Source organism: Rhineura floridana, chromosome 3 (assembly GCF_030035675.1).
Source record: "Rhineura floridana isolate rRhiFlo1 chromosome 3, rRhiFlo1.hap2, whole genome shotgun sequence".
Lineage (NCBI taxonomy): Eukaryota > Metazoa > Chordata > Lepidosauria > Squamata > Rhineuridae > Rhineura > Rhineura floridana.
The window spans coordinates 6716214-6730735 of NC_084482.1; the positions used below are offsets into that span (position 1 = coordinate 6716214).

Here is a 14522-nt window from a genome sequence, read left to right on the forward strand (position 1 = left end):
GGCTTTCAATTACGAGTAAAGCCCCACTCATACGGCGCTTGTTCCACTTTTACGGAGTTTTTCGGGTGTTGGGTGCCATTTTATTTTATTTATGGAGTTCCACATTTCGGCAGGTTTCGCTTTTCGGCAGGGGTCTGAAACGTAACCTGCCGTATGAGTGGGACCCTACTGTAATGTAAGATCAACACATTCTTACTGTGTATGTGTGCATATACATAAACAAACCTTAAAATGTACTGCCTTCAAGTCGATCCTGACTTATGGCGACCCTATGAATTGGGTTTTCATGGTAAGTGGTATCCAGAGGGGGTTTACCATTGTCTTCCTCTGAGAGGCAGTGACTGGCCCAAGGTCACCCAGTGAGCTTCATGGTTGTATGGGGATTCGAACCCTGGTCTCCCAGGTCCTAGTCCAACACCTTAACCACTATGCCACACTGGCTCTCTTAAACAAACTTTAAAGTACCCCCAAAATCACTATGCCAATGTTCTGACCCAATAATGTCACTCTACAACATTTTATCACTAGTACTTGCAATAAGACATTGGTTGCAGGGAAAGAGAGGAAGATTACACATTGAGTAGCAAGACCATCTCCAGTGATCCAACCCCCCAAAAAGCTGCTTCAGGTTCTCTTCTCTTGGACAGCTCCCAAGAGGGGCTACGGACAAACAACAGAATAGACTTCCTCTTTTATTCACATCATTCAAGTTAATTTAACGGTGAGGATTCACAGGAAGGAAGCCCCCACCCCAATCAAGAGCAGCATGGAGTTCCAAATACTGAGTCACTGTAAACAGTACTAATCACAGAAACCACATAAATAAATAAGGCTGGGGGGGGGGGGGAGAGACCATTTATAACACGGCTGCAAACAAGGATTGGGGAGGAGGCAAGATAAGGAGACTTCTAAATACAACAACCACCTTAGAGAATGTACATCCAAGGCAGGACTGCTTCTGTCCCACTGAAAAATGAAGGGGGATGGCAGTGTGTCCCTGAAGATGTGTCCTCAGCAAAAGTTGAACATGGACAGCCTTGACACTGCAACACACAGGATCTGCACTTCCATAAAACAGGACATCTACACCATCCTTCTTGTTTATAGCATGCCCCTGCAATGTTTCAGGCTGGGGAAGCTACAAAGGATCAAAGGAGAGAGAACAAGTGACCAGGGAATTTTAGCAGGAAAGCAACTATTGGGGAGAAGGAAGTAGAAGGGAGAGAAGTTAAAGGACTGGGACCAACAGGGTGTAATGCATTGTGCTGGTGTGGGTTGGGAAGGAAAAGTGATGACAGATGGAATGAACAGAACAAGCCCAGCACTGTCACAAGGATCCCAAGGCAGGGAGTACATGAACTGGCCCCTATTCTGTCTGGGGCACAGATATGGTAGGTCCCTTGGGGTCATCAAAACGGTCCATAGTCTTGAGACTCATAACCATGTGGAGGCCGTAGGTGAAAATGGCAACAAGCAGCAGGGAGGTCAGCAGCCCCATCCAGATCCCAGGAGAAAAGAAGCCGGCACAATCACTGGCATAGGAGAATCTTTCACCTGTCACATTGAAGCTCTGGATCTGAAATGAAAACAAAACTCAGTTCTGGTTCAGTTGTTATTTACAGAGGATTGGTGGGGGGAAGAAAACAGCCTCTTGGTTCAGATACCCAAGGCTGAGTCTGAGAAAGGAAATGATTGCCATTCAACCTTCCATTGATTGAGAAGCTTGTGAGCCTTGACCCAAGGTTGGGAGCACAAAAGAGGGCAATACTGAGAGAATGTGAATGCATCGTCTTCCTAAAGGGCCCGAACTTTCTCAACTGCTTTCCCGCCACTTTAGTAGACTTTACTCTCCCACTGAAACATACCTGAAAATTCGCAATCAGCACTTTCCACTGGCTGGCTGAATTGCTGCTAGGTACTAAGATGGCCCCAGAGGTCGGCTGACTGCTCACACGGGTACACCTGAAAGAATAATTGCTGGGTGCCATGACCTGGGTGGCATTGAAGACAGCAGGGGGGTTCCGAGGCCTGACCAACTCCATAGTGTGGAGGGTAAACCAGTACCGAGCAGAAACTGGGTAGAGGAAGTTTGACATGCGGAACCTGGGGAGAGAAGAGGGGTGCAAAGAAGGTAAAGAGCAACAGCTGGTAATATCACCTGCAGCAGATCTTTAAAATCCAGTTAGGTTCCCCATCACCTCACCCAAATCTCACAGGCCAGTATTTCTCAAAACTCAGCTGCAGAATCTCTTTGCAATGCCAGGACCCTGCTCCACAACAACAGATATATTATTCTCCCTGAAAAAAGTCACATCGACTTTTACTGGGGACTTATAAACCCTTCGTAAGGTTTTCACCAAACATTTCTGCTCTAGAAAGAGAAACAGATCCCGAATGACTAATTCACCTGGGGTTAGGGGGCCAAGATTGGGGGTCACATGAGGACTAATTTGGTGCATCTCCCTTTAAAATTTTTTAAAGGCATTGTTTAGCCCTCTAATCCAATACAAAAGGAAGTGGAAATAAAACCTTATGCAATGCCTTGCATTAAGTAGTTTGTGGTGTATACATTTGATTCTCAAGTTTAAAAAGTGTGAAATAGAATTCCAAACCCGCTGCCAACAGGGAGCCTACCTGGCTGTTTATCACCTCAGACCCAAAAAGGAGAGGCATAACTTGCTAAGATATTAATTACACTGTCCTAAAAATGGAATCTGAGGAGCTGCACCCGTTTGCACTTTCCAGAAACAACTGAAGTAGTTTTTGTTGTGACAAGCTTTCCCTGCTGGATGAATGGATCTCTGCCATGGGCATCTACTTTGCATTGTTTTTAAATCTATCTGCCATTTTCTGTGTTTTCAATTGTTTTTTAAAACTGTTCTATGGTACATCGCCTTGAGACAACTTGCAGAATAATGATGATGATGATGATAATACTTACCTGACTGTCAAGGAACTCCCACCTACATTTGCATACTTCAGTACCAACCTACGGTGTGGAGAAAAAACAAAGTTAGTGTTAAAAAGCACTGATGTAGGATGACTACATTCCCCTCCCATTCACCTTTTCTAAAGCCTTGCCTCAGCCCTTAACCAATTTTGTACAGGAGGGGAAGGGAGAGAGAGAGAGAATGAATTTTAAGCCAGGTTTCTCATTCATAAGACTGGAGAAAGTTTAGGCAGTGAAAAATGAAGGCATTCCTGGCTGTTCCCAGGAAGCCAGAGTCAATGCCATGCAGGACTCCTAATGGTTTGGAGACAGGGCTTCAATACCCCCTCCATCATGGATGGAGAAACAAAGTTGCACAAATAATAAAATACATGGAGCTTTGCATGGAAGCAGTTGGCTTTATTCAAGTCACAGTATGGCTGTTTGGCCCTCTGCAACACCCATGGTTGCCAACATCCATACCACACAAAAAACATGCTTTCCCCAGTGTCCTCTTCTCCATTTTTACCATTCATCTGATCTCATATGCCTTGCTCCCAACTCACTGAGAAGCATTAGCCTTCCACTGGGACTCTTCCACATCGACTGAGGCCTGACTTCCAAACGTGAGGTTGGTAAGGTCATGCCACGTGTCATTAAAAGCCACTGAGAAGTGGCTGGCCCAGAAGAGAATCTGCGGGATCCCATGTTTAGGGTAACGAAGTGGTGCAATCACAGTCTCCTTTTGGAGCAACTGCCGCCCCAGTCGCTCAGAAGCTATGTCAGACACATCTCGGATAACCTGGAGGGTGAAAAAAAGGGGGCGGAGGGGAGACAAATGGGATAGAGTGGCACTAGAAAGCTGCCATCTGATTCAAAATTAAGTGCCTTCCCCCCAAATGAGCCATCCTTTCCTCCCCCATCCTTGCTTAGATAAGCTCAGGTTGTCTTGCTTTGCTTTAAGAGCCATAGGTATCTGAAGTCATGGTGGTGGCCACATAGATCAGGGCCCACTCAGTAGTGGCACCCATTATCCAGAAAATTAAAACTTCAAAGGATGAGAGCCTAACCTTCACAAAAGCTGAATTGCAAATTTGGGCTAAGTAATGTACTAGCTTGAGTTATTGAAATGACTAATATACTTTAATATAATTTTAATAACACAACTGATCATAATTTAAAACAACCAAAATATACAATAAAAATGTAATCAACACAAACATGGCCACCTATATAATTCCATACAGAAGCCAGAGTATGTAAGAAGGTTGATATATAAGAAATTTGACAACCGGAAAGGCTCATATTACAAAGGATTTAAAACATCTGCTGACCAGTTCTAGAACAGACTAGTGGGACACATTTTTATATGTTATATTGTATAGGTTATATATACAATCAAGACCTAGTAATTGTTCATATTGTCCACTGCACAAGACCTGATAAAGCTCAAAACACGTTTGGCTGGCTTGACAGTGTGCACTGTTCTTTTGCAAAGTCCTAACAATAGAGCTCCCTTGTGAAGTTGGCATGTTCAGATACATAAGATAGTGAGAAATCGTGTTTGTTATGCAAGCTTTCCATCTCTGCATGTTTGTATTGATGACATTTTAATTATATATTTTGATTCTTTTAAATTATGTTCAATTGTGTTTTTTATTAAATAGATATTAAAATATATTAATCATTTCAATAACTCAAGCTTGTATATTACGTAGTCCAATTCTGTAATTCACCCATTATACAGATGCCTTGCCCAAGAGGCCAACCTACAATGCAGGCTTCCTTAGCAAACAATGCATCTTTTTGTTTAAAGATTGTTTAAAGATTTGGATAATCCTGTTGCTTTCGCAGCTAGGCTTAGAACTGTTTTAACATATTTTTTGTTTGTTGTTGTTATGTGCCTCCAAGTCGACTATGACTTATGGCGACCCTATGAACCAGTGACCTCCAAGAGCATCTGTCATGTTTATTGTTTATTGTATTTTAATCATTCTCAACCTTTTGCATCACAAAGCTGCTGGGGGTTGCTGTTTGGGAACTGAAAGGCAGGGCATAAATGGAACAAATAAAATTAATGAAATGACTGGACATTCCTAGGAATGGGGGGGGGGCACTCAGAGCAGGAATCCAACCAAAGTAGGATAGGAATCAAAAGGGCCACATACCCGTGAGGGCTGCAAAGCAGTCAGGATAGCTGTGTAGGGGATGTCTTCTGACTGAAGGGTGCTCAAAACCTGTCCCAGGATTTCATCTGTATGGAGAAAAGTTTTTTTTTAGAGATAGAGAAAGGAGAGACAGCAAAAGATATAGCCTCCCACCTATGACAGCACAAGCTCATGAATAAACTTCAGCCCCAACCACCACCCCTTGTATCTTCAGACTCCAGCCTCGTCTACAAATGCAAGACTCCCATCAAAGTTCCTGGCTTCCCCATAGGGTGCTGCCCCTTCTCAGAGAACAACAGGCACTTCACATGCATTAATTCACAGAGAAATATGCGGGTTGTAAAACTGCCAGGCAACAAGCACCTGTCCAGAGAGGGAAATACAAGGCCAACCTCAGAGTCGGTACTCCCTTCCAGGCATTCCAAGCCAGGGCCTCTCAACCCAAGCACAAATTCAGCCCCCCTTGCCCACCCTTAATGCTTTCAGTAGTGTTCCTCACTACTCACCATTGCTGGTTAAAACTTCCTTTGGGGCCATGAGACTAGAGCTGGAAGGGAGTGGGGGTGGGGAGAGAAAAATAACTAAGTTACTGTGTATCTTCCTTATATATGTCAATGCCTTCCAAACTGGACAGGAAGGTTTTGGTCATTGGTTCAAACGGCATTTCTGGCTATATTGCCTCTCATGGACAATTATCTGGGACAGAAGGAAGACTACACCCTTGGTAACCAAACATATATTTTAAGACTGCACACCAGCACTGAAGGATTGTTTGAAATGCCAGTGTAGCCTTGCTGGCCTGGTGCCCTCCAGATGTTTCAGACGACAATTCCCATCAGCCTCTATCATCATGGCCAACAATTAAGGGTGGCAGGAGTTGTAGTTCAAGAACTTCTGGAGGGCAACAGGTTGGCGAAGGCTGTGCTAGGGGAAGTGTAATATATGATTGGAACAGGGAGTTCTGAGGCAGAAGGGGAGGGTTGCATCCATATACCCTAGATGAGTCCGGGAAAGTACACATGCCAAGACCAGAGCTCGGAAAAGTTACTTTTTTTGAACTACAACTCCCATCAGCCCCAGCCAGCATGGCCACTGGATTGGGCTGATGGGAGTTGTAGTTCAAAAAAAGTAACTTTTCCAAGCTCTGGCCAAGACACACTTGCAGGATGGAAGAGGGGCTCTAGGTGCAGCAGGTTGAAGAGATTAAGTTCTTGCGATGCTGAACACAACATTAGGAAGCCTCAGACTTCAAATTCAGCAATAATGAGAGCTATAACCTTGCTTTTCCAAAATGAAAACAGGATAGTTTCTCAGGATGCTGAACTTAGTGCTCAGCAGCACACACTCTGCTTTGGAAGTCACCCAAGACCTATGGATTCACATATCCCTCTTTGCTTCCAGTGACACTGGGAGGGGGGGCACTAGGGTCCTTGGCAATATAAGAGAAGGTGCTGTAAGGCCGGTTACAAACCCAGTGGCATACGGCAGTCGTATCAACAGCAGGGCAGGTAGGCTGGCATTGAGCCGCAGCTCCTGCAGGGTGTTCTGATCCAAGTGAAGAGGCGATATGCCCAGCTTGGCCTTCAAAAAGGCAGGGACAGCACTGGCTGCAAACCAATCCACGGAGGGAAGCACCAAGGAGGATGGAGCTACACCAAGCGCATTCTGTTGAGAAGACCAGGAAAGAGTCAGAGCCATCCCCACAAGATTTCCTAAGACAAACAGCATGCCTTCACCAACCTGGTGCCCTCCAGATGATGTTGCACAACACCCATTATCCCTAACTACTGGCCAACTTGGCTGGAGCTGAAGGGAGTTGGGAGTCCGGGGCATCTGGAGGGCATCAAGGCTGAGGAAGGCTGTCATACAGCAAAGATACAGAGCCACCAGTGCTACTCCTTTTACCCCCATCATGGCCTGAACTTCTCCAGCCCCCAGCTGCTGATCTTTGTGTGGAATGCTTTCTGCAACTTCTCCCTACTACCCCCCGACCCGGTTTGCTAACGCCAGTGTCTCCTTCCAGGGCACACATTCCCCAATCTTCCATGTTCAAAGCTCATTCCAAGACGTGCACCTTTCTGACCAAACATGTCCTTGTTTGCATGATCTAGCGTGAAAATGTACCAAGCGTTGAACTAGGAGGTTGTGCTGGGAATGGTTACTGTCAATGCCCCTTGCAAAGGCATCTAAACTTCTGTGTAGGCACAAAGGCACACCAATGAACCACAGATTCCATAGATAGGCTGCGGCGAAGACAAAGAAATATGCTTGCATTGTATTAGAAAGCCTGTAGCCATTTCAAACCAAACATTTCCATTTTGCTTGATGAAAAAGGTTAGGGCTTTCCAGAATGTATTGCTTCTCCTTTGATCAAGCTAACTCTCCCTTGCAAGGATGCTTCCAAGTGGCTGCTTTCCCCAACTACAGCGGATTAAAAACAACAACATAAGAAAAGGAGGCAGGATGGCAAGGGAGAGACAAAAGTTCACAAAGGTAGTATGTATAGCCCAAGAACTTGACACTATCACTGCTAGCATTTCACCATGGGGGTGGTGGGGAAGGCTCCCACCGTGGCTTACAAATATCAGAAATAAGACAGTCCCTGCCCTCAGGCTTACCATTTAAAAGATGCAACCAAAAGGAAAAGGAATTTGCAACTCAAAAGGAAAGGGGATTGGCAGGGAGGAGGGGAAAAAAGCAAACTCAGGCACTAGTCCTTAGTCACAGAATTCTTGAAAGCGCCAGCTGGAAAGAATTCAAGGAGAGGAGGATCCAGAAACTGCTCTCTTGGCTTAGCCAATGGAGAGACCCTGCAGTCCCATCTCTCCCTCTACTATAACCTGATAGAATGGCTGCTGCCGCTGGAGGTGAATTATTAATGGACAGTATGACAATCCTCACAGTTACTAGCAAAAGAAAAAAAAGTCTCTAGGAAGGTGGAGCTTCCCTGTACAAAGGGTAGGAAGCTTCATGTGCAGGCTGTTTCACTGTTTCCAAGAACATCATTGCATGCGACAGTGAATCATTTCCATACAGAGAACTTCTCTTAAAAGCCATGAGGTTTTAGGTTATATGCAGTGCACTTTTGCAGTATTTTAATATCTTTCTCTGATGAACAATATTTAGCATCTTCAGGAGGATATTTTATGTTCTTTTTATGCTACAATTTCAAATTGTAGTTTCTTTTCCAAAATAATATAATTTGTTTGGCTTTCTTGCACTATCCAGCAAACCTTCTGACTGCTTAGAAACAAGTTAGGGTGGCATTATTTTTATAGAGTACAGAGGAGAGTTGAATGGTTCAGAGAGAAAACTATCTGTAGTAAGTGTGTACATAACCTTTACCAGACTTGCATCCGTTAGCATCTTCCTAATCTAGCTGATGTGGAAGGACCTCGCACATCACCCAGGATGTAAAATTTAGCTAGAGCTTGTTAACATTGCAGCTGGAATAAGATATAATCTAAATGTCATTCCACACTTTCGCCAAGAATCTCAGGGCAGTATGTAAGGTTCTTCCTTGGGCCAATACAATAGCTTGAGTTATTTTCCCCATGGAAGTGGAACTTGTAGCCCTCCAGATGTTATTGGACTACACCCTCCATCACCCCTGTCGATTGGCTATGCTGGCTGGGACTGATGGGAGCTAGAACCTAATAACATCTCGAGGACCACAAGTTCTCCTATCCCTGTTCTAATTAGCATTCCCAACAGAGGATCAAAATGCAGGAACAAGCCGTTCCAAGTTATACTGCAGGCCATGGAAAGAAGATGAATGGAAAAACACAGCTCTAGCTAGCTAGATCAGAATTTGAACTCGCAATTGTGTTTAAAGCTCCTCTTTTATATTTTCATTATTGACAAACTACTGGAATGCAGTGGCTCATCAAAAGCACTGTCATATACATAAAGGGGGTGGGGGAAGAGGAGAAGCCAGCAACTCACCCAACATAGAGTTCACCATTTCTCACTTACCTCCAGATTAGGGAAGGCGCTGTCTGGCTTGTTTCCAAACACCCCACCGTAGGATGTGAAATCCTCGACGCTGAGCTGGGAGAGAAGACTAATTTTTAAAAACTTTAAAAAGTACTATTTAAAATATATGTGATTTTGTATTGTGCTGTAAAAAACCTATTTCCATTTTTAAAATTCTTCCCATTCTGAATGTTTGCAAGCCATCTTGAATTCGATTTAGATACACAGAATAGATAAATGAAAAAATGGGTGACAGAAGCTATTAACAGCAAGCATCCTGCTAATCTCCAGATTAGAAGCCGAAGAATCCCCACAACCTCCATTGCTATTTTTTTAGATACACCCCCCCCCAACCAAGCCACAATTAGTCTCACTCATCAGAGGGACTAGCAAAGACAGCACCAGGGTGGGTGGTGATAAATGGAATGAGGAAGTGATAAACAGAGTCATGAGGCTCTCAGCTCACATGACCAGGGCAAAAAAACTTAAGAACATAAGAACATAAGAAGAGCCTGCTGGATCAGGCCAGTAGCCCATCTAGTCCAGCATCCTGTTCTCACAGTGACCTACCAGGTGCCTGGGGGAAGCCCGCAAGGAGGACCCGAGTGCAAGAACACTCTACCCTCCTGAGGCTTCCGGCAACTGGTTTTCAGAAGCATGCTGCCTCTGACTAGGGTGGCAGAGCACAGCCATCATGGCTAGTAGCCATTGATAGCCCTGTCCTCCATGAATTTGTCTAATCTTCTTTTAAAGCCATCCAAGCTGGTGGCCATTACTGCATCTTGTGGGAGCAAATTCCATAGTTTAACTATGCGCTGAGTAAAGAAGTACTTCCTTTTGTCTGTCCTGAATCTTCCAACATTCAGCTTCTTTGAATGTCCACGAGTTCTAGTATTATGAGAGAGGGAGAAGAACTTTTCTCTATCCACTTTCTCAATGCCATGCATAATTTTATACACTTCTATCATGTCTCCTCTGACCCGCCTTTTCTCTAAACTAAAAAGCCCCAAATGCTGCAACCTTTCCTCGTAAGGGAGTCGCTCCATCCCCTTGATCATTCTGGTTGCCCTCTTCTGAACCTTTTCCAACTCTATAATATCCTTTCTGAGATGAGGCGACCAGAACTGTACACTTCTTTTGCTTTACAGCCATGCATGTTCTGAAAAGACTGGAAGCTCCTTTTTCTGCAGAAGCCAAAAGGGATGGAAAACAACCCTTGGACAGGGAACCCAATTACGGTATTATGTCATCTAAAAGAAGGTAGTTTCCGGAAGATTATTCTACCCTATAAAACGAGGGTTGAAAAATGGGATTGAGGAGCCTGAACATATCCATCAGGACTAGATAAGTGGGAAAGAGGTGGCCTATGGGCATGCTCAGAATAAAAAATAATTAAGTTGTCCAATCAATAACTGTTAACGGCTCCCAACTGCAAAAGAGCTGAGGATGGAGAGGAGATTTAGAAGGAGATATGACAGCGGTCTTTAAAATCTGAAAGGTTACCACACAGAAGATGCAGCAGACTTGTTCCCTGGTGCTCAAGAGGACAGGACTAGAACCAACAGTAGGCAATTACAGGGAAGCAGGTTTTGTCTAAACATTAGGATAAACTTCCTGTTGGTAAAGTAATTTGACACTGAAAAGACTACCTTGGGAGGTGGCGGGCTCTCCTAACCTGGAGGTATTCAAGCAGAAGCTGGACAGCCATCTGCCAGGGATGTTGTAGTTGCGTCCCACACTGCAGATCCTACACTGAGCCGGGGGTTGGGCTAGATGACCTCAAAGGTATCTTCCAACTCTTTAATTCTACAAACTCTTCAATACCTTCACAAGACAACATTTCCCAGGATTCCTTAGGAAGCTCTTCACTAAAGATCTCCATTTGTAGTATACTTGTGCCCTCAACAAAGAGTTCTGCCAGGGACCAGGCAACAAGTACTCACTTTCTCCTGAAGGAAAAGCAGCACATTGTGAGGTCCACTGTCTAGTGCTGAATCCAGTAAAGCTGCAAGTTGAGTTTCTGTCACCACATGCCCTTCATGCGGTGCTGCCAAGGAGGACCATAAAGAGCTGTATTCACAGAAGGATGAGACAGAGAAAAAGAAACAGGTTCATAGGCAGAAGAGCTGCTGCAATTACCTAGAGTCTCTTTTCTTGCACAGATGCTTTCTCCCTACCCTTAGAAGAACGGACAGGAGTATATTTGTGTCTTACAGAGAGATTAAAAGGGCTTCTTTACAAAATGAAGGGCAGAAAGGCCCAATGAAGATTTGTGTTCAGTATATGGCCACCCATGAGGCCAACTTGAGAGTCCAGAGATTGTGCATGCAGACTGGATTCAAACTCCCCAACTCAACCATATTCTCATTGAAGAAATCACTCCTTAGCTTCTACAATTGTAAAACGAGAACAAACCAAATAATTATAAGGAAGAAGAATATAGTGCATTATTGGATCTCTTCTCCAAAGCCAGTATTTTGCTTCCATGAATTAGGGGACAAGACACTAATTCTCTTCATGTACACCCAAAACACATGTTGGTTACTGAACATTTCAAGGACACCAACACTTCTGCAAGGATACAAACCACTTTTTTGTCAGCTGACCATGCACTGTTCATCCCCATGCAGTATACTGGCTAAGGCAGCCTTCCCCAAACTAGTGCCCTCCAGATGCTTTGGACTATGTTCCCAGGAGCTGATGGGAGTTGTAGTCCAAAACATCTGGAAGGCACCTGGTTGGGGAAGGCAGGCATAAGGTCAATCCAAAGGAGAAAAATTTTAAGTGCCTATTACACCTCTGTCACAATATAGCACAGTATCTTCTCCCACTCCGGGAAAAAAGAAAAGTAAAAAGAGAAAGGAAAATATCCAAAACACAGGGTAACAGAAGGAGAAAATGGAGTCAAACAGGGAAACATTAAACCAACGTCATGTGGACACAAAAGAAAATAAATGTACCCCTTGGCACCAAGCAGGGATATACCAAAGCTGTAATCCTGTACCCACTGATCTGCAAGTAAACCCCACTGTACTCAATGGGTCTCACTTTTGAGAAGATAAGTATAGGACTGTGCTCTATATTACTACTTTGGAAAAGCACACACATCACCAATACCCTATCCATCAGTCAAAAAATGTCTCAACTCAGGTAGCCTTTCTGCCACCTTTGATGCAAGACATAATTTATGATTTACACTGTCCCCAAAGGTGAACTCCCACCACTGTACATTGCTCTTTCCTATCCCATCCATGTGTTTTTTGGCCTTTGAGAATTAAGGTACTGTATTTGTTTTAGAAGACCCACTTCTTTTATCGGATGTATATTATCCAGTTCCATTTTGGAACGGTAATAGGAACAATTCCTATAACTGTGTATTATATTGTTGTCATCCTCCAAGGACCTTAGGGTGAAGGTTGGGTAAGAAAGCTAATTAATAATGATGATGATGATGATATTAGTGATAATAGAGGTCTGGAATGCTAGACAAAGACCATCTGCTGCTGCTTCCTTAAATATGGATTTCTCAACTGCCCCATTTTAGGAAGCACTTATCACATTATGCTTTTTTTGGTAGGGGAGGGAAACAGCAGCAGTATGGTCCCTGTAACATGCTAAACATATATTTACAAATGTGTATATTGTATGGACATGGGTATTAGACTCTAGGATTGGCTGCATGTATCTACAACTGGCAACCACTTTTGTCACTATGGAATGTATGAAGCAGCCCTAAGACAGGCTGCTCTAGACAGCCAAAGAAAGTATTTTGGAACAAACTAGAAATGGCTCTTCCTTATTTAATCCATAAGAACACGCTTCCATAGTCATGGTAAAAGCAAAACCACTCCCCCCCCCGTTGCTCTTAACATGCCAGGAGCGCTACGTCCTGCCTCCCACCCCACGCTACCAATGTGCCTTTCTACTCCTACTCTCCATTACACGCCGCAGTACCCAGTGATCTATTGACCTTACTATATTACAAGGCTGGTCATGAGACAGCCACACCCTGTCGATCATAAGTGAGAAGCCCACCCGTTAACTACCCTCTTGGTGATCAGAACGGGGGAGCGTTTCACACATCATCCAGAAAAGTCACTGGCGACACACTAGCTATCGGATACACGCTGGCAAACAAAAATTTGCCACATTCACGGTTTGTTTTTAAGCATGCACTTTCAACGTCTAAAGCCGTGACGCGTGAATAAGGTGATCTGAATGACTAAAGAGCGTTGATTATCTGTATTACTCAATCTTGGGTCACTTCTGTAGCCCATATCCTAAGGATCTGTTCCGTATCAAGCCCCAGTAGGACAGCCCAGAGCCTCACGTACCTTTGGCTAGACCAAGCCAGCAAGGGCACCTGTCCTGTCTGCGCGAATACTAGCCCCAGGCCCAAGAGCAGAAAACCAGCCACCTCCTGTAACGCCATCTTCCCTTCCTGTTCCTTTCGCAATTCACCCTTCTCCTGCTTTCCCGGCCCGCCGCAGCCAATTGGAACACGAAGAGAAGGGCAGGTGCCCGCGGCCTGGAGAGGACAACCAATGAGGGCCCCAGGCAGCATCAACGAGAACCAATAAGAACCTTCCTTGTGTTGCCTCCGTCTTCCTCCCCTCCCATCGGAGATTCTACCCCAGTTCCGCAAAAGCCGCAGCACAATCCTATTGCATGTTTACTTGGAAAACTTACTGAGGTCAGCAGGGCTCGCTCCCCAAGTGAGAGCGCGTAGGATTTGCAGCCCAGCCCTGCATTCAGACTGGAGGCGCCACATGGTTTTGTAAATGTGGGAAGTCAGTGTCAATCACGTATCATGAGTTTTGCCCTTATCTGCAGGCGGAAAGGAGGGCGGAGAGAAGGCATGCGGCGTCTTCCATTCTAGTTTTCATTTTTGGGTAGTGAACGTGTCTTTGAGAATGTGCAGATTGCACTCACCGCGGAGGAATTACAATCTGCACAAGACAGGCGTGAGTTCACTAGTTAGCGCAAAACTCTGAAGACCTACGTTCAAATTCCTCACTAGCTCTCCCTCAGAGCCTAACCTACCTCAAAGGGTTGTTGCGAGGATGAAATGGGGGAGGAACACAATGTACATCATTTTAAGCTGCTTGGAAGAAAAAGAGGATATAAATAAATACTACATTCCTAACAAACTACTGTAATGTGCTCTACATGGGACTCCCATTGAGATTGGTTTTCTCTGCTTTGTAGCAGCACAATTTGGAAACAATACTAGCTTCTTACTACTTTTCTCAGCAGATAACAATTAATAGAACAGCTGCAGCACTGACTTTTCATAAACATTTCAGTGCCCTGCTATAATTTCTAGCATGTATCTCTTCTGAATAAAGCTTCTTAAAAGTGAAATTCACTGAACTCTCTACAATTTACACTTCCCCCCACCCAAAAAAATCTCCAAAATCAAAGAAACTCCATGGACATTGTTGGAACTT

At 44.4% G+C, this 14522-nt stretch overlaps 1 protein-coding gene across 1 annotated transcript; it reads right to left on the reverse strand.

Moving 5' to 3' along the window:
• Positions 1-679: 679 nt before the first annotated feature.
• Positions 680-13651, reverse strand: ATP6AP1 (ATPase H+ transporting accessory protein 1). Its single transcript, XM_061614185.1, has 10 exons — positions 13407-13651; positions 11016-11142; positions 9073-9147; positions 6569-6762; positions 5604-5644; positions 5098-5183; positions 3496-3731; positions 2942-2989; positions 1866-2103; positions 680-1576 (listed from the first exon to the last, which is right to left on the reverse strand). Exons 1-10 carry the CDS (start codon positions 13634-13636, stop codon positions 1367-1369), a joined length of 1485 nt encoding a protein of 494 aa, XP_061470169.1. The 5' UTR covers positions 13637-13651; the 3' UTR covers positions 680-1366.
• Positions 13652-14522: the final 871 nt, after the last annotated feature.